The sequence below is a fragment of the Typopeltis vanoorti genome, chromosome 15 (genome assembly GCF_054136105.1).
Source record: "Typopeltis vanoorti isolate ZY-2024b chromosome 15, IOZ_Tvanoo_1.0, whole genome shotgun sequence".
In the NCBI taxonomy this organism is placed as follows: domain Eukaryota; kingdom Metazoa; phylum Arthropoda; class Arachnida; order Uropygi; family Thelyphonidae; genus Typopeltis; species Typopeltis vanoorti.
In genome coordinates, this window is record NC_143563.1 from 15,985,469 (window position 1) to 16,007,206 (window position 21,738).

Genomic DNA, 21,738 nt, shown 5'->3' on the forward strand with positions numbered 1-21,738 from the left:
TCAAACCTTCTATTTAGTTAAGATATATTGATGATGTTCTGTCCACCTTTTACCGTCCTATAATTGTTAATTCCTCTTACAAGTTTATTTTTTATCTTGTTTGTAACAAATTTCTTACTATATGTGATATCACCCAAATACAAGGTATCTCTAAGCTCTTGCTCCCCTTAGTATCCTAAAACATTTATATTTTTTAGCTGCGCCATTTAGGACATTTAGTTTATGAAAGAAAATCGAAACAAGAAGCAATTTCTTAAATATGTTTAGGTGTGAAACAATTATGCAGTCGTGACCTTGAACTTAATTTTTCTTCCCCCCAAAACCTGCAGCTAGATTCATAGGTTATTACAAGTGGTGCATTGAATGGCAATTTCAGACAACTTAGTTTTCAATGAGCAAAAGTTTATTATACACATAAGCATAATACAATAGATTAAAAATCGTTAAAACTCGATTCAATACTAAGCTGAGGCAATACAAAGCAATACTAGCAAAACACAAATGATAAGCTGCCACAAAAGACTCCACACATACGATAAAAGGATATCCGCGCAAATGTTAACAATTGACTAAAACTTCTCATCTGTCTGAGCACAATATTATGATACAATACCTTAAACACAATTAGTTTACACACGTTAGCTCACGAGAGTAATGTGGGTTAAACAGTTCTATCGCTACAATAGTAACCACATTCGATTCTTCAGACAGCTCTCAGACAAAATATAGATGACATACATAAGTTACTAGACGCACAATTACTTATCTATTAACACTGACAAGGTGATTCTCTTTCTATTCTTAAATGCACTAAAGTCCTAGTTCAACTCTCGTTCAAGTCTTTCAATAGATCGGTAACTGAACACAGCTACATAAGATTTGAAATAATATAAGATTTTACGATACCATTTGATAAGGATCTTCTACTAGTCTCTGCTCTTACTGTCTGTAATTTCCGAGGACGAATTCTTCCGTAGTGGACCATATCTGAGATTTCTCGGATCAAGGTGGGCCTTTATGTCTTCAGCACATAAAGCTTCTTCCAAGAAAACACAATGGATCTGTGATTCGGTAGTCATGAGATTCACTATGCGGGCACCTACTTCTCCACAGATTTTCCTTTTTTGTCAAGAATACGGTTGATATAACATGCAGTAGTTATCTTTCTTCTCAGCTGTACGGTGTCCCTCCTTTCTATAATAGGGAAATAGGACCAAAATCCCGCTTACTTTGTTCCTTGTCGTGGCAGAAGGAGAGAACTTCTGACAGTCACTCAGGAAAACCACATAAGACAACCTATACGGAGACTGGAGAACCAAGAGAGAGCCTCGTGTGTGTGTGTGTTCCTAACCCTTTTATACCACGACCCTACCGACACCGTCTGCAATTAATTACCCCCCCCCCCATGTCTGGATATGCTTCCTGTGACCAGTGTTAGGGTGGAAAATTCCCACAGACCGTGTGCACACGACTGACTCGTGGTGACGTCTAAAACCGGGAACCTTAACCTTCGACCTAACCTTGGTTCTTGCTAACTCTATGAGTCACATTCACTAAACTTTATCAGCTTACCAAAATTTTCTAAGAATTGACATAAACCTATAATCCCTCGTTTCAAATTTTAACAACGAGCCTTTGCATGCAAAATTCTTATGACCAATATTCTATAATTTAATTACCTTATTTTCATCATATTACAACAAATTTTCTTATGTGAGTTAACAAATATTCTCAGTTGTATTTCCCACTTAGATGCAAGTATATTTTTCCTTTTTGTTAAAGGTTCCTACTTGTTAAATTGTGATCAAAATAAATTGTTTTAGTAACTTTATTAATTACAAACTTTAACAATGATGTGTTCTCTAGTTGGCAACATGGCTCCAACATATTAGACTCTTTCCTCAAGTCAGAACCCAGAATCCAATTTGCTATTGAAAAAGAAAATAATAGCTTGCTTCTTTTAGATATTCTAACCACACTCCTGATGAATGGCACCCTTTCTTTTGCAGTTCACAAAAAAACTCACCCACAGGTGGATACATATCTCTGCACTGCTTTCAAACCTCATTTGAAGCTGGCTTTCCTTCTCTGCTCTCCTAAGGATCCACCCCCCCCTCTATTCCAGGTGTTTACAAGGTTCTTTGTTCTTGCAACTTATCATATGGTCTGACTGGGAGATCTGCTAACATCTGTCTAAATCATCACAAAAATACATCTGCCACCACAAGCATGGTCAGTCAGGGGTCTAGCAGACCATGTGGCGAATACCTTGCACAGAATCTGATGAAAGAAAACTATCATGCTCAATCACAGTAAATACAAACTTGAAAGACTCTTTTTATAATTAGTAGAAGATTTCAAAGACCAAACTAATCTTAATAGATATGGCTGTATTAAACTTCCCAAGATTTGGGAAACTAATTCTTAAGCCTCCTGCCCAATATATAAGGCTGGCCAACAGCACTCACAGAGGAAGCCCCTCATAGGACATAAAACATGCAAGAAACTATGTAAGTTTAACATTTCTTCCACTTGTGTATTTTTGTGTATGTTATTACAATTTTAACATTGTATTCCTGTGTCAGAGACGAAATATTGAAACTATTAAACCTGCTGTTTAATTATATTTCTCTTTGTACTGTAGTTATTCCATTAAATTATCTTATGAGTACAAACCAGCATCTAAGTCTAAAAACTCATTTACTAATTCTGCCAAATGCCTTAGCAAAGTAAGTCCAAAAGTATCATGGTCTATTCATTCCTCTTGTCTAACTCAATTGTAACATTATTAAGAATGTGAGCAGGTTGCTCAAACATGACCTTTCTCTACTAATTCAACACATCATCCCTGTGTAATGACAAAATAGACTGAGGATTTGTGGACTGCAAAAGCTGGTTAATAGGCGGGAAAAAAAAAAGGGTGGGAATAATATGATAGAAACATTTAAGTTATCTAACAGCTTTTATAAGAATGATGCAGGGGAAAGGTTTCAGCACTTGGCAAGGAGTAGCAGAAATGGAGGTGACTGTGGAAGTTGGGTAAGAGTGTCATTAGCAACGTTATGAACACTAGATTTTTCACTTGGAGAGTGGTGAATGAATGGAATGGGTTGATTGAGCCAGTTGTGAGTTCTTTGTCTGTTAATGGTTTGAAGAAGAGGCATGACAGACAGTGTATTGATAGTTTCAGTCTCTCATGATGCATACATGACTTTACGGTTGTTCTATTTTCATCCCAATAAGGGTTTCCACCCAACTGGCACAATTTGTTGGCAAAAACTTGATTCAAAAAAAGTGCATCCATGATGACAAATGTTGCCTGGAAGCAATAATGAGTCTTAGGACTCCATGGAGGAGCCTGTGCAATAATTGTAAGTTCAATGTTTACCTCCACACAACGAAAAAAAAAAAAAAGTAAAAAAAAAAAAAAAAGCTATCCATGCCCTCTCAAACCTTTGGTAGTTAAATAAAAATTATCTCTCCAACAACATTAACCTTTCTGATAATCATTCATATAAAACTATAAGGATCATTTTCTTAGAAAAGCAGTCATATTTTTAAAAGTTTGAATAAGGAATATTTGTCTCTTAATGTTTGTAATACAGATATTTAAGTTTGCATTTATGTTTGATTAACTATAATTTAAATATATGTTTGATATTAATACTCCATATAATCATGATCAAGTATTTTTTTACATATATTAAAACTTATTCAAATTTCTTACTCTTATTCCATCTTGCATCTTCCCTGGTACCAGAGAGCCTGCATACTGAGAATTACCAGCAGCATATCCCATTAACTGTGCTTGTGTAACAATAGGATACTGAGGTGATGCCTGCACACCACCACTCATACCACCAACTCCTCCACCCATATAGTTACTAATAAGACTTCGTCTGTAAAAATAGATTATCAAATAAAATTCATTACAACTGAATGAATTGAATGCTTAAACGATAAATAGTTGTTTAGGATTATAGAAAGATTAAACTAAAACATATGTACTTCTTTAATCATAAGAAACCCAGTTAATAGAAAACATTGAAATCAATAAAACATTTAGGAATATAGATGCACAGAGCATGACTTCATTATAACCAATCAACTGTATCACCTATCCATTTGAGAACTGCATATATTATTATTAGACACCTCCAGGGAGTCCAAAGACTCATAGAGGGAGGGTGTGCCAACAGCATCAAACGATTGGTCCCTTCCAACTACTAATCGTGCCAAACTTACTTAACTGAGCCATTAGTAGCAGAGGCTCTACCAATCGACCAACCTTTGCCGGCAACATGGTCATCTATAATGAAGACCACTGCTGTAGACTATAAACAGAATCAGTCTGGAGTCATCTTCTATTTATGAAGAAGATAAGCACATTTGTTATGGAATTTATGAAGTAGCTTAAAATACAGTTTTATCATTCAAATTTATACATCCTTTCATTTGAAACAAGGAATACGTACAGTCAGTATGATACCAAATGTTTCTCTTCACTGCTGTGAATTCATCCTCAGGAGCAGTTTTACTGAGTGTTTCCCTTAATTTAATTTTATTTGGCAGTGCTGCTCTCAGGCAACATGACTTTACAGTTGTTCTATTCTCATCCCAATAAGGGTTTCCACCCAACTGGCACCATTTGTTGGCAAAAACTTGATTCAAAAAAGTGCATCTATGAAGACAAATGTTGCCTGGATGCAATAATGACAACAGTTGGGTGAAAACCCTATTGGCATGAGAATAGAACAAGCATAAAGTCATGTTGCCTGAGAGCAACAATATCAAATAAAGGGTTAAGGAAGGGTCAGTAGCATATAATGTGGACAAAACAGATTGTTCACTATATATAACCAGCTCCCTAGTTACTATGACTTATTAATCATAGTAGCCAAACGTGATATTTGTCAAGACTGAGAGCTAAACAGCTGACATGCTTCACAACATTCCAATAATCTTCAAGTTGTTGAATTCAGTATCCAGAAGGTGAACATGTACTGTTTTCAACCACTGTGGTAGAAAAGATCAGTAAAAAAAAAAACAAAAAAGGCAGTATCAGTGATACTCAAGATTAATTCAGAAATTTAAAATTAAACTGTTAGAAGACATACCATATTTACTCAAATATAACTTGCCCTCGTGTATATCGCACACCCCTGATTTTACTTTACGAAAAAAGAAATTTAAAAGTTTTACACATACCTTGCACACAAAAAAAAGTTTAAAACATTAAGAAAGAGATAGTCAATGTTGTTATGGCAGTTTCAGATATTTTGGAATTCGGTTGAAGAGAATCAGCATTTCAACTCAATAATTGTTGGCTTGCCTTTGTTGTTGAATCGCATGATCTTTTGTTAACACTGCACCCATTCATTTTGTTAACATTTTGTTAATATGCACATCTTCATAGCTGCACTATCTCTATCATTGTTGTCTGTTTCGCATTCTGCTTTCACTTTTCATTAGTCATTCGTGAAGGATTGTTCATAACGTATCTCAAATCTTGTAATTGAAATATATCAAGTGAAGATGGGTGCCAATTATGTAAATAACGTTGATAATTAACATTTAAATGAATTCATTTCATAAATAATGTGAGCAATTATAATGAATACTAAGGATTTAATTAGAAACGTTGATTTAGATTTTTCCTGAAAAACTTTAGTTTCCAAAAATCCCCACATATCTCACCCCGTGATTTTTTAAGTTTAATTTTGGGGAAAAAAGTGAGAGTTATATTCGAGTAAATATGGTAATTGTACTGTTACACGAAAATCAGGATTGTAAATCTACAGCAAGTACTATCTATGAGAAGGCTAAGGGGAGATGACTTATGTTGTAAACATAGCTGGCTACTTATGTGAGGGGAGGGATATGACATAAGTGACTAAGAAGCATAATTGGTACAGAGCCTTCCAAGTCTTAAATGGTAGTATAGGAATGGCAATATCTATGTTATTGGATAAAGGAAATTCTTGATAGTTCTATTTAGGTCCAGGATATATCTCTTCTGCTCAACATTAAACTGAACTTTAACGAAAGGTCATCTTTTAGCTGGTGGGGATTGGGGGGGGATAGGAATTTGCCGCAAGATGGAATTCAGCTTATCCTTTCCTTCATAGTTACTCAGTGATCAGCATTCATTATTAAAAAAAATTAGGAAAACAACTGCAATGTTATAGTAAATCTTCAGTTTAATATAAAGCAAAATAATCACTCGATGTTTCAATCTTCATATATCAAAGTCATTATCAGGAGTATACACATATTATTATTATTATTGTGACACCTCAAGGGAGGTCAAAGACTCATCGAGAGGGAGTGCGCCAACAGTATTGAATGATTGATCCTCCCAACTACTAACTGTGCTCAAACGTGCTTAACGTTTTTTTGCGAGTCATTAGTAGCAGAGGCTCTACCAATCGACCAACCTTTGCAGACATATACAAAGAAACAAGTTACATTACAATCTACATGGTATGCTAAAGTCACAGTAATCTGGTCAGCCATTAACACTACTGACCTGATCTCTGGTAAAAAAAAGACATTTTGATGTTTCTACCCTTTTCATAAATGTCCCAATCAGTGATAATTCTTCTCTTACAAACCAATTTCCACCTTACATTATGGCTCTCTTTGCCCAGGTACTATGTTCCAGTTACGTTGTATGGCAAAATAATTTTTATCTGCAAAAAGATGTTAGTCATGAACTCCTTCCCCATGATTGCTAATTTTTATATGGAAGCTTTTGAGCATGTTCTCTAGATTCCTTTACTTTACAACCTACAGTTTGGCATAGATACGTTAACGATGTTTTCGTTATCTGGCCACACAACAACCAAACTTTAAATATCTTCCCCAGCCACCTGAACAAACATGAGCACATACAATTTACTAATGAAATTGAAAATCAAAACTCACTTCCTCTCCTAGATACGGGTCACATGTTTTCCCTCAGGCAGTCTATCCTTCACTGTCTACCACAAGCCTACACATACCAGCCAATATACACATGCTAACTCTTATCACCACCTTCACAAAAACTTGGAGTCATTAACACCCTTAAAAATAGAGCTATAACAGTTTGCTCTAATGAACAAGCACTTAAACAAGAATTACTAATTATTAGCAATACATTTATAAACAATGGCTATAGCATAAATGCCATTAATAATTCTTCATAAAACTTGGTCAAAATATGCAAATATAGATTACAGTAAAACCATAGCTATCCCATACATTAAAGGGTTATCAGATAAAATAAATATAATTTTATACCATTACAATCTCAATGCTACTTTTAAATCATCAATAAAATTATTTTTAATTTTATTGATGATTTAAAAGTTATTGATGATATACTAACTCCTTCATGGATCTCCTCCCACCCATTGGCCCACCCTAGGGTATACCATATATCCATTGCATCTGTAACTTACCTTATATTGGTGAAACTGGATGCACAATTCCTATCTGTAAAGAAGTACACAAAAGACACATTAAATTTAACAATTTTGGTAAAGCAGGCCTCTCAGAATACGTTCTTAACACCCTAGACTATAGACTAAACTGATTGGAAAGGTATCTGTTCCTTACCTCATACAAAAACCTGGTATGAATACAAATTTAAAGATGATTGTGAAATTTTGATTAACCAATATAATCCTAACAATGAGGGTAGCAAAAAAATCCCAAGCATTTGGATGCACACATTCAGCCCACTTAAGTTCTTCAATTTCTCCAGCAAACCCTTATTTTAGGACTCTAATCAATAATTAATTTCAGCTCTTATTAGCTACCATCTATACTGTTTTGTTCTAATTCATGTGAGAGCTTGTTGCTCTCTAGCTTAACGTATCTCCTTAATATTTGTAACTGAAACAGATAATACCAGCAGGAGTCTAGCTTTGATGTAGCTTTTTTTTTTTTTTTTTTTTATTTATTTTTTTTTTTTTACACCAGAGGTCAGGCCAGCGATGTTAATGGTTGACCAAATTACTGTGACTTCAGCATACCATGTAGATTGTAGCATAGCTTGTTTCTTTGTGCATGTGTACTCCAGATGATGACCTTGATATGAAGGTCAAAATATCAAGCGATTACTTTGATTTATATTAAACTGAAGTTTTACTATAACATGGTAGTTTCCATGATTTTTCAATAATGACTTTTTGTTTCAAAATTTGTCCTTTGCATTTGAAGTAATTTTCATCGAAGAAATGTTTGACTAGCTAAGTGACACAAGTTGTCAATGAGCTCTAAAACTTTGTCTACAGGAAAGTTAATGAACCATGAAATGTCTAGCCTATGTTTAGTGAGGAAGTATGATGATAATGTCAGATAATTTCTGGACAAACTGTAAAGAGTCCTTGATGAAGGAGTCTGAATATCAGATATGGTTCTTTAATATAGTGGAAAGGTGCCTAGGTAACAAGTAGGTAGGTGTCCTTCTTCCATCTCTTGCATCAGTAGACTTTCAAGCAAACTTGTTAATCTCTTTAAATTTCATGATATGGTGGTATTATGGACCTATTCTTACTATATGGTGTCTTAAAAAACATTAACCTCTTCTACAAAACCTGGTTGGCTGAGTAGTTAGCATACTCACTCTCCAACTAAACTAAAAGGATGCAAGTCTGAATCCAAGCATGGGCATGGATGTTTGTAATTGTCTTTAGGTGGAAGGGGAGATGAATTTCATCACCTGGTGTGAGACCATTGCCCTACTTATTGGAGGCCTGACATGGCTTGAAAAAGTTCAATGTTTGATATCTAGAGCAAAATTTTCAGACTATATAAAAAATTACAAACAAATATATAAAATCAATAAAAATAAGGGAAAAAAAACAACTTAGCCCACTCACAGTACAAACTGTAAGGTTTACTAATAATGTTTCGTGAGTGTGAGCCACATAAAAAAAAAGACCATAACAGACCACTAGAAGAACTTTTTTTATGACTTTCTTCAGCAGGTTCCATAGTTGATCTTTCACACAGCCATGTAGATCCCCACTCTTCTGAAAATTTATCACAGTACTTGCACTATATCAAACAATAAACAATACAAGTTAGGGTTAAGAGTCAAGAGATGGCAGCATGTCTGCTGTATTCAACCCTCATCCTTACAAAGCACTGGTAACCCTGAACTCAGCTACTGGTAACAACTTGAGAATGGAGACTGCCTGCTAACTGACTTAAAAAAAAAGAAGTTAGGGCTAAATAATTTTAATGTTCTCTAGAGAGGATACTAACTGTCTTGGAGTTGGGAGTACAGATGGGAAGACAGGGTTGCTGTCATCCCATCTGTACAATGAATGGATCAGAATCGATTACCAAACTTTATTATGGAATATCAACTGGAAAGAAAGAGAATGTTGACAATGATCAGTCCAACTAAAAGATGAACTGATCAGATGGACCCACAATAGAATTGAAAGCCTATAGCTTGAAAAAGAGTTGTCCACTCCATTGAGTAACAAAGGCTTCAGCAGGTTTATTATAATTATTATATTTTTTCTTTATTCAGTGAGAAGTTATTTTTCAACATAATTATGTACCTGACTGCTCAACAGTATCTACAGTCATTGATGGGCTGAAGCTTTGATGATGCCATTGCTATATTAGAGAAATATTAGCTTTACTGAATCTAACGTTTAGAAACTAATTTGTTAAACTTGCCAAGAAATTATATTCGTGTAAGCAAACAAAGTTTGTGTGTGAAGTATCTTTGTGATTGGCAACTTGTATATAAAGGCTATGACTTCACATCAAATGCCTCAGTATGCTATAATGCAATGCATACAACCTTTCAGACATGTATAATGTTAGGCGTTACGGGAAAATGCCACTACCCAGAAGAGATACCAAAGCAGAACATTGCTGGTTTGATGGGTGAAGCACTAATGCTTTTCATATTCCCCTTTGTCTCTGAGTGGTGTGTTATCGAGCTCTAGGCTTGCCCTGTGAGAGCATTGAGATTAGCTACATTCAGCTGAACATAAGATTGATTTGGGTCTTTTATATTTATTATTCTGATACCTCCAAGGAGTCTGAAGACTCATCGCGGGAGGACACCTACAACTGTCTCTACACCTAACCTCTACTACGAATCATCTCCATCAACGCCATCTACTGCCCACCTCCAACACCACCACAATAGTAATAATTTTTGTCTGTAAATTGCGTGTGTTCTGAAGGCCGATTTGTATGTATGCGGGATGAAAAACCCGAGTTTCCGGGAGAAAAAACCCTGCTACCTCCGTATGAGATCGGCTAACTCACCTTCGATTGAAATCGACCAGATAAAGATTCCTCCCGTCGCGACGAGAATCGAACTTAGGCCTATTCCAATCGAAGGGCGCAATGTACTGTCGTTCTTCCAATTGCGCTACGGAGGCGCTAATTGTATATTTGTAGTATTACGCTTCATTGTAGTCCGAAGGTTGTTTGATCAGCGGGTTTGGATGATTACTTGCCTTGATGAAGAATATTTCTGCTAGATCGTGGAGAAAGGAGGAAATATAAGGAATATTGACTTCTCTGTGAATCTGTGAGTTGCTAATGAACCATGGGGCATCCAGAATCATCCTCAGGCATTTGTTTTGTATCTGCTGCAGTTTTTGAATATTTGTATTCAAGGTATGGCTCCATGCAGGAGATGCACAAGTGATGACTGGGTATATTACCATCTGATATATAAGTAGTTTGTTACATACATCAAGCTTGCCACTTCTGTTGATCATGGGGTAGAGTTGGGCGATTGCTTTAGATGTCGTCGAGCTAATGTGTTTTATATGAGTGTTGAATTTAAGTTTTTTGTCAAGTATCATGCCTAGGTATTTAACTTCGGTCTGCCATGGAATCTTGGCTCCTAATAGGTGAATGTCCTTCTTGCTCTGGACCTTCTTTTTGGAAAACATTATACCTGTACTTTTTTGGGAGTTTACTTGAATTCTCCTGTCCATCAGCCATTTTCTAGTATATGAATACTGCTCTACTGATTGCAAGTCGGGGGCTGAGTGATCTTGCTAGTAGAGCAGTGTCATCTGCATATAATGCTGTGATGGTTGTACTAGGGTTTTGGGGAATGTCAGCTATGTAAATTGAAAATAACATGGGGGGGGGCAAGAGAGAGACCTGAGGCACTCCAGCCAGGATTTTGCGTTTAGTTGATGCGATTTCATTTATTTTGACTTGCATAAATCTGTCTTTGAGGTATGCATCTATTATTTTTAAATTGCTTAATTGGTTGGTTGAATTCTATGAGTTTATAAAGCAGGCCCTGATGCCACACCTTGTGAAAAGCCTTTGCAACATCTGTGAAGACTGCAGCTGTATGGAGGTTCCAATTGTAGCCTTTTGTGATTTGCCTCAAACAGTCTGTGTATCTGTTATACAGTATTATGGTCTTTATGGAATGCAAATAGTTCATTTGGAATGATTCCTAACTTGTCTGTTTCAGATTGAAGCCTTGTGAGTATAGCTTTTTCAGCAACCTTACCAAGACAGGGTAGAAGGCTGATAGGTCTGTAGCTTTCTGGGAGTTGGGGGTTCTTTCCAATCTTTTTGATAGGGATGATGTCAGCAGTCTTCCAGGTTGTGGGAAAGTGCTGAAATCTGAGAGTAACATTAATTATGTTGACTAAATGAATTATAGCTTTTCTGGGTGTAGTAATTTGATTATTCTGTTGGTGATGCCATCTGGACCTGGAGCCTTTTGTTGTTCAGATGGGCTATAATATTTGTTATTTCTGTTGGAGGTGTAGGTGTGATAGGTTCAGAATTGTCCTGTTATTGTCTTAAGACTTGATTAACATGGCGGTGAATTTTGTAGATAAGGTTGATGTTTATTTTCATAAGAGGGGTTACATTGTGTTTCCAAGTTGTCTATTAGAGCTTCTGCTTTTTCTTTGTCAGTGTGAGCTACTCCCTTCTTGGTCTGTATTGGTGGTATAAGTTGCCTTTTAGTGCAAAGAGATCTCAAGAATTTCCAGATGGAGTTGTCCTCTGGGTTTACGTTAGTCAGTTTGGTTTCCAAATCAAGGTTTCGGTGCTTTTGAAGAGCTTCGCAGACTTGCCGATTTAATCTGTTCAGTATTGTTTTATCTTGTGTTGTGGTATCTTCTACGAGCTTTGTTTTTTATTATTAGGTCCATGATTTCCTCGGGGATCTGACTGATCGGGTGAAAGACTATAGATTGGGTAACTGAATTTATTGCTTTTTTTGATTTGACTGGTTAGGTTGTTTACAGCATAGTCTATCTCCTCTTTATTGTGAATAACAAGGGCTGGGTCGATGTACTCTGGGAGAATTCTAGAGAGTTTGTCCCAAGATATAAATGAGTGTGGAGGAGTGAGTTGCTCGAGCGTACTGAGCTTAAGCAGGATGGGGTTGTGGTCGGAAGACAGTTCATTTAGTGTTTCCAGCTGATACTAGTATCTAATGTTTCTGAGGAAGACTATGTCAAGTTCATCTGAGCTTCCAGTTGGGCTACGATGAGTGGGCTCTGTAGGTCCTGCTATAACTATTGAGTTTTAGGTTGAGTAATTGTTTAGTGCACGACCTTTATTGTTGATGTGGAGCTGAACCAAGCTGTGTGTTTGGCATTAAATTCTCCAGCCATAATAATGGAGTCAGTAGAGCTGAGAATAGAATCCAAATCAGATGCCAACAGTGAGATGCTAGGTGGGTTGTATGCGACGTAGATTTTGTTGCTGCTAGTATTGTTAGTATGAATTTCAATGCCTGTTATCTCAAGGTTCTTGGTTTGTGAGTTGGTCAGGATGTTATGGCTTAAATAATTTTTGATGTATACAGCTGTGCCTCCTCCACCGGCAGTGAGTCGGTCTGTTTTATACATCACGAAGCCCCATAATTTAGGGTTATTAGCTGGCCTAAGATGTGTTTCATTAACTAAGACTATATCAGGATTGTATCTGTGAGTGAACTCTTGCAGTTCAAGGATTTTGTTTAACAGACCATTAGCATTCCATGCTATTATCAAGAGTGAGTTCGGTTTGAATTTTTATACATTGTATAGAGCTGTCGGTATGGATTGGATTTCTAGATAAAATCTCTTTCTGGAAGATGGTGAAGAGCTTGCTTTGCTGAATTCCTGCAGCATGATGGTAAGAGAAGCAGTTAGAACTGATGTTAAATTGGAGCGTGTTTGCTCATGAGATGAAGGAATCTGATTTCGAGCCGCCTCTGCGTATGTTTTGGTCGTGGATGAAGATGCGTGCCTTCCTGTGCTCCTGAAGGTAAGGTATTTCGTACAGGAGGGCAACCTGTTTAGTTGCTTATAGTGTCATTACGTGGAAGGAGCAGGGTTCACTCTTGCTGATCCACAATTTTTTTTTGGGTGGAAAAGGCACCCATTTTAATTTGCGGGGTGAGGTCCTCTACAATTAGCACAACAGGCAGGTGTAGTTCTTGGCTTGGTACTTGAGTTGGTCTGGTGTCCATCACATTTTAGACATCTGTAGGCTGCTCTGCACAAATTTTGGGCATGCCCAAACTTTTGGCATTGGCCTGCCGATTCCTTGAGCCTGCAGATATCTGTCACTTCATACATCCTTTTCTGGGTGTTGCTGATTTCTACTAGTACTAAAGGCATTGGCCTTTTGTCGGATCTCAGCATTCTGCTAACTTTGATTGGGGTAAGTCCTTGATTGTTGAGGTTGACAGCGACCTCATCCGTTGTGATGAGAAATACGACTTCTGCATAAACTCAATCTGGGTATCTATTCTGAGTCTGGGTCCCAACGATGAGACCTCAATAAAGGTCTAAATCAGTCTGGATAATGGCCATTCCCACAATGCATAGATGTAAATTCATCTGCCTCTACATATAAGTAGCCTAGTTGTGAAGCTCCTTCCATGCAAACTTTGCTTACACTTGGATAAAGAATCAAACAAGAATATAATTTCTTGACAAGTTTAATTTAATTTGTAACCAAGTGAAAAAAAAATTTCTAAAACTAATTTGCGTTTTAATCTGTCAAGTTTATTGCAATCACCTCACATTATTAATATTCAAGAATGTGTAAACAGAACTACCTAAGATGGTATGATCGCTTAAACAGAATGGGTAGTGAAAAATTATTAAAACAAATGTTTGAAGCAAAAATGGATGAATAAAAAAAAAAAAAAAAATTCATTAGAAGAGAGATATGAACGTGGTGACACATTGAAGAATAAACTGATCAAATCAGAAAAACAACAGACTACGCTGGAAGAAAGACTGGTTAATCGACATCAAGTGATGAAATACTATGGTGAAATGTCCTAATATTTAGTACACCTCTCAAGGATATATCTAAGGTCAAGTCTAATCTACACTACAATATGACCAAGTTTATTTGAGTAGTTAAAATATTTCAAAAGAATATAAAAATATTACCACATATGCTACAAAAATTACTCACCCAAGTGATGAAACATCAGAAGGATAATAAGATGATGGATTATTTGATGCAATAGATACAGGTGATGATGATACTGAAGAAGTGTCTAAGACAGGACCTAAATTTCTAACGACCACAGCAGGGGGTCGTGCAGGGGTTGACTCTACTGAGTCAGCACCATTCCTTGACAATACCGGAGAAGACTGTGGTAAAGATGTTATACACTGACTTCCAGAAACTTTGGGTGTGCTAGTAGTGAGCTGTTCTGTACTAGGAGGTTTACCCCGTCCAGGTCCAGCAGGAGTTATGGTAGATCCAGGCGTGGAAGAAACATTCAGATTTTGACTCACATCACCTAAAGTAATGTTTGATACTGTAGTTTCTCGAGATGATCCATCATTTTGTTTTTCCTGAGCATGAAGTTGTTCCAGCAATTGTTGTTTCTGTTTGTGAAATTCTCGCCAAAGATCAGAAGTGTTATTACTTCTAGGAGATGAAGCTGCAGACTGACTTTGTAATGAACTGAGTGAATGAGAATCATCTGAAGCTGGTGATGCTTTGGGAGAATCTTCAGAAGTTTTTTGCCTAACTGGTGATCTTTCTTGAGATGGTACTCTCTTAGCAGAGGATTTACTTTCATCTGATAATGATGCTTTTTTTTCTGGTGATTTTATACACAATGGTGGTTTCTCCTTATTTGACGGAGAAACCTCCAAAATAGCTTGGAGATCAGCACAACTGGTACTAAATACATCACCACCCTCAAACAACCTGTCAACAGATGTATTCATAGATTTTTTACCAATAAGATGAAAACCAGCAAATGATCTTGACATCAATGACAAGTCTCCCATTGAAAATGCCATCATATTTTTATTGTGACCCAAAACATCTAAATTTGGTGTTAACGACTTGGACATAAAATCAGAAGTCCGTAAACGTGTGAAAGGTGTGGCTGAATGAGGAAATATTCTTGGCTTAATAGGTGTGACTAGTATCTGTTCAGACCAGGATGCTTCTAGAGAAGGTTTCTCTAGTTGTTCGACATCTACGCTAAGAGTCTTTTGTTCAAACGGATAAGAAAAAGTTTCAGGAGGAATGCACTGTAACCATGACAACAGGCTCAAATCAGAGTCACTAAAACCTGTGCCATTTAATATATGAGCAAACTGCATTTCCTGAGTATCACTAGATGATGATGTAGCCCTTTGTTGGCAGTATTCCACACATGACTCATATAAAATGCCTTTAATTATAAGTTGGATAAGCCTATCACCTTTAGCAGTTCTTTGAGATTCTACTAGTTTTTTATCTAAAGGAAGATACTTTTCTACAAGAGAATAAACAGCCTTAAAACAATTAACCCTTGCATTACTAGGATTCCAGTTCCTATAATCAAAATGATCAGATAATCGTGGTAATGTCAACAGTAAACAAAGTTTGTTATAATCTTCTTTTGAGGGGCAATACTTTTCCAGTTCATTTAAACTTTTCACTACTTCTTCAACTGCTGAATCAATATTCTGAAAAGGTCCCGACTCTGAACGTATACACAGTAACTCTATATATTTATGCTTAATCACTATATATTTAAACTGTTTGGAATCAAACGATTCTATACTTTCAAGTGGCTGAATAAATTCAAGCACATCATTCCACTGTCCATCTAAGATGAGCTGCCGCAAGAAAAGCATATCATCAGAGAACGTTCCATTGATGACTCCAGTCTCTCTCTCTACAGATAACTGAGAAATGCTTAACTCCCTATTGGATAAAAACTCCAAAACTAGTTGTATCACTTCCCCTTCTTTCAAAGTTAAGTGGGCTGATGGCATTGTGAAATGCAAAGACTAAAACCTAAAGAAAGGAAATCATTATTATTACAAGGAATAAATAAATAAAGAATAAAGTAAATTTAAATATTGTTAGCATACTGAATTATACTATGCAAGTTTTGTTCTATGCATAAATTCTACTGATTTTTATGTATTTTGGCATGCTCATTATGAATATACTATATAGAAATAGTGGATATTAAAGATCCAACATTATTTCAAAGCTGAATGTTTGTAGAAACTATGAAAGTTTTGTAAATTTTCATAATGTTGGATCTTTAATATCCACTATTTCTATGTAATCTGAAATGAAGTCACATGGCTCTTTCATTATTAATTAATATACTATTTTCTATCGCCCACTGCACATGCTCTCTCTCTCTGTAGAAAAGTATTAATGTTGCATTAAATGTAAACAACTTTCGTTCAGAGACAGCCATTATGTCTAATGACTGATCAACAAAATCCAGCCTAACAGACCGATCTTGACAATCTGATAGGCAAAATTTTGTCGCTAAAGAGAATAATACTTTTGACTAAGCTTCTAGTAGATCTAAAAGCCTTCTTGCTACTGCTTCACATTAAACTAGGTTTGTTAAAAACTTTTATTAAAATCACTAAATAAAAACAATGAAGCATTTAATTATTTGAGGGATAAATTCCAATTTTTTTTTTTTAAATTCTATACATGAGAGGTTGCAGAATATATGAAACAATGACACATGTGGGCTACAGCATGATCCGTATAGTTATGAAAGTAAGTGAGGAAAATAATTATTAGTTTTTAAGTCAATTTCTTCAAACTTCCTTGGTAATGTCAAATTTTAAAATTATGTTAACATTACGAATGAGATTTAAGCTAATATAATAAATCCATGAACTGTCATTTGTCATTATTATTAATATTATTCAGGATCTCCATGGAGTCACGAGACACTGTTGTGGGAGGTCCATCTTAGACAAAGTATCATACCACTCCTAAAACTACTTTACTGTCCACACTCAGCATCCTTCAGGAGATGCATTCCATGCTTCCATACAAAAAAGGTACTTCTAATGCTCTTACTCACTACTTCCTTTTTCAACTTCCAGGGATAGCGACTACCACATGAAAAATTTTCCCAGTCTCAATTTGGTAAATATCTCTCAAGAGCCTAAATGCGTCAATCATATTATCCTTTCATCTTCTAACCACTAAAACTCCATAGATTATAGCCCCTCAGTCTATCCTGCATTCTATAGCAAGGTGCATTGGTGGCATCTACTATAATGCACCTTGCTATAGACTATCTAAACAGCTCGCCAACTCTCTGATCTCACCTCACCGGACGGTCCCCTTCCTATATAAAAAACTCGGCCCACAGAAAGTTTAACCTTGAATAAGACAGACATATTGGTAAGCTTTGATATCCCCTCTTTGTTTACCAATATTCCCTTACTTGACACCTTATCTCTCTTAGAAAATGTTTATCCCTCTGACATCTTAGATCTCTTTTCCTTTGCCATTAACTCTGGGTATTTCTCTTGGAACAACAAAATCTACAAGCAGATAGAGGGAACTGCCATGGGTTCCCCCCTCTCACCCCCCCCTTGCCAATTTCTATATGGAAGATTTCGAAAAACGAGCCATAGACTCAGCCCCACTCAAACCTTCTATCTGGCTAAGATATGTAGATGATGTGTTCTCTATTTGGACTCATGGCCCAGACACGTTAGACTCCTTCCTCAGTCATCTCAATAGTCTACATCCAAGAATCCAGTTCACTATGGGAAAGGAAAAGAACAATTGTTTACCCTTCCTAGACACCTTAGTCACACACCTGCCTAATGATACACTTACCTTCACCGTATACAGAAAACCCACACACAGGCAGATACATTCACAAACTCTCCCACCACCACCCCTCTCAACAATATGGCATTATTAAAACTCTTACCAAGAGAGCCCACAATCTTTGTTCCAGTGGAACCGCCCTCACTTAGCTTAACCACATACACAGCACTTTCCTCTCCAATGGCTACAGCGATCACAGTATCAAAAAAATAATCAACTCCTCCTCCATTCCCCATCCTTCTCGTCAACAAGATTTTAAAAATGCCATCACCATACCCTACATCCGAAAAAATAGCCAAGATACTAAAACAGTACAACCTGCACACAGCATATAAGCCCCACCGCAAACTTGCTACCCTTATCCATTCTACGAAAGATCAGCTCCCTCCTCTCTCTCTCTGCCTGGAGTTTACAAAGTACCCTGTTCCTGTAAGCTGGCGTACTTTGGACAGACAGGCAGATCAGCATCCATCCGTCTAGAGGAACACAAGTTTTACATCTTCAAACACAACTATGGCCATTCAGGCTTGGCTGACCATGTTTTGGACAGCACCCACAGGGTATCATGGAAGAAAACCACCATGCTCCACCACAGCAAATTCAAGAAAGAGAGACTTTTCTTAGAAGCAGCAGCAGCTCTCAGAAACCAACCAAATCTTAACAAATACGGTTGCATTAAGCTTCCGAAGATTTGGGAAACACTCATCACAAAAGGTCCCACCTTACATTCCAGGCCACCTACTACCGTCCTTAGAGGGTGCTCCACCTAGACAGGACTTTAGTGTCACCCACGTGGTTGGGCTTAGTATTGTAAGTTTTTGTGTGCATGTTACATTAATTGTTTTTGTAATCCCCATAGATGTCCCAGTGACTAGGATGAAATATAGGAAGTATTAAATTCTATTTTAATTCTTTTTGAGTGTTGTAAAAAATCCATTAAGCCTCCAACATGATGTCCTCAACAGCATTTAAGCCTCTACACACGTACCATTACAATATGTTCCCTGAACTTCGAATTTCTATCAACTGTTACCCAAGATTCCTTCTCTCCTCCACTTCCTCAAATAAATAGAGCTCCGCTTATAGAATATACAGCCTCCCATGTGTGAATCCCAAATTTCAAAATATTACATTTAGTTGCATTAAACCAATATTCACATTAATTTTCCCACCCTTCCAACTTATTCAAATCCTCTTGAAGAGACACATCAGCATTGTTACTAATAATCCTCTCCAGCTTAACATCATTCAAGGAAAAAAACTCTGCAATCCAGTGACAATATCACTAACATGAAAGATTGAACAGTTCTCAGAATTTACATATCATAAAAAGTAAGACCCTAGTTAGATCCTTCCTTCAACCAGATACTATTCCCCATACATAACCCTGATACCAGAAAGCCAATTTCAAAACAATAAAATAATCTGAATATCAAAACTTCTTTGATGAAATTTAAATATCAACTTATGTGAAACCGTGGATTTCATAAAAAATCATCATCAACAACAACAAATTCCTGACATGTACCCTCAAGGGGTGTACAGGATATGATTAGTACTACACGAAAAACTTATATCACCACAAACTTCCTATCTATAATTTTTCTCCAAATCAATTTCTTACTTGTCATGCCTCCAACATTATCAGATCTTATATTTCGGTCTTTTAAGGCACCTTTTACTGTATCAATACACCTATATCATGGTCTCCCTCTAGGTCTTTTTCCTGTCAACCTGACAGAGAACAACTGTTTTGCTAATCTTTCCTCTCCCATTCAGTTTAAGTGACCATACCACCTGAGATTAGCTCTGCTAACAACGTTAAGTTCTTTCATAATATCCTCATTTTTAATATGATATTGCCATTGATGCCATCTGTTCATGCCCCTGATCTTTCTCAGTACTCTCAAATCTGTGGTCTCTAGTCTTTGGTCAAGTATTTTATTTCTAACCCAGCCCTCAGATCCATAAGTTAAAACTGGCTTGAACACTGTCTTATATACAGCTAATTTAGTGTTTTGACTAATTTCACTCTTATTCCATATAAATTTATTCAGCTGACTTCCTACCATACCAGCTATGTTGATTCTGTTATCTATTTCCATATTTAATTTACCATCTTCACTAAAAATCGTGCCTAAGTAGGTGAAATGTTCTATAGGTTCTCCATTCACAATGCAGTTGATATTTTCAATGTCTTATTACTGTTCACCTTCATACCATATCTATTACAACAGTTATTCAATTTAGTCAGGGAATCTTGCATACGTGTACTGGATTTATTTAGAAGTAGTATAAACATCATCTACATAAAGTAAAGAGTTGAGATTAACATTTCCAATTTTGATATCAGGTTTAATACCTTTCCTTCATAATGTGATCCATATAAATAATGAATAACAGAGGGGATAATTTACATCCTTGTCTGACACCAGATTTAATATTAAACCATCTTCCTGTACTTCATTCAATTCTAACTGCTGACTTACCACTCAAATAAAGACTAAGTATCGCTTGATATAATGCACCACTGACACCATACAATTGTAAGAACGTTTTGAATAGCTTCTCTCTTGGCACCTTGTCATATGTTTTTTGCAGATCTACAAAACTTAAATACAGATCTTTGTTATATTCCTGATTTCTCAACAATCTATCGTAAAGCGAAAATCTGATTCTGACAGCCTCTCTTTGGCCTTAATCCAGCTTGTTCTTCACCAAGCTTCTCTTCCATAATCCTTCTTAACCGTTTCTCAAGTATACTGGCAATATCTTACCAGGAACATTCAGTAATGAAATACCTTTGTAATTCTCATATTCAGTTTTATTTCCCTTTTTATATATGGGTACTATGAGAGCTCTACTCCAATCATCTGGAATTCGTCCCTCTGTCCAAGCCTTCTGAACTATGCGGTGCAGGCACTGTAAGACTTTATACCTCCATACTTGAGCATTTCTGGCCAAATATCATCTACTCCTGCTGCCTTTCCACATTTCAGGCCTTTGATGGCTTTTTCTACTTCAAGTATGGATATGCATTCCTGATCACATGCATGTTTTTTTTTTTTTTTTTTTAATCACTGTGCTATCATCACTACAAGTTTCATTTAGCAATTTTTCAAAGTAATTACTCCATACTTCAAGGATATCTTTTTCTCCAGTTTTCATGTCATCCTTATTATCTCTAATTCCTTTTACAGCACTCTTTCCTCCATTTCTGAGCTTTTTCCAATAACCTCCAAAATATCTTGCCACCTTCTTGATATTTATTTTCTGTTCTTACCAAAGTCTTCTCATGACTATTGTTTAGCTATTTTTACACAGTGTTTAGCATTGTTGCATTTGTCTCTATATTCTCTAAGAGCACAAGCTGACTTATTTGACAGAAACGTTTGATATGCTTTCTTCTTTTCCTTCACTGCCTCTTTAACTTCCTGTCCACCAGGGAGTTCTGATTTTTCTATCCTTGCAGACAACCTCACCACATGCCTCTCTGACTGAATCAATCAATGTTTTTTTTTCAGGTTTTCCACTGATTCTCCAAGATTTTGTTCCTGTTCTCAAACTCTTTCATTTTTTCTTGAATAATGTTTGTGTATTTTGTCTACAGTTTGCATCTAAGAGCTGCTCAACTTTTATTTGCTTTAAAACTTTCTT

At 36.4% G+C, this 21,738-nt stretch overlaps 1 protein-coding gene across 2 annotated transcripts in view; it reads right to left on the reverse strand.

Annotated features, from left to right (window-relative positions):
- LOC150098417 (WD repeat-containing protein 47-like) overlaps positions 1-21,738 on the reverse strand; it is a 218,361-nt gene that overhangs the window by 148,304 nt on the left and 48,319 nt on the right. For both annotated transcript variants that reach the window (XM_090404658.1, XM_090404657.1), the window contains 2 exons: positions 14,434-16,269; positions 3,728-3,899 (listed from right to left, as the gene is read on the reverse strand). In XM_090404658.1, the coding sequence (XP_090260784.1) occupies positions 3,728-3,899; positions 14,434-16,247 (1,986 nt within the window). In that variant the 5' untranslated portion in view covers positions 16,248-16,269. The remainder of the gene's footprint in view (positions 1-3,727; positions 3,900-14,433; positions 16,270-21,738) is intronic.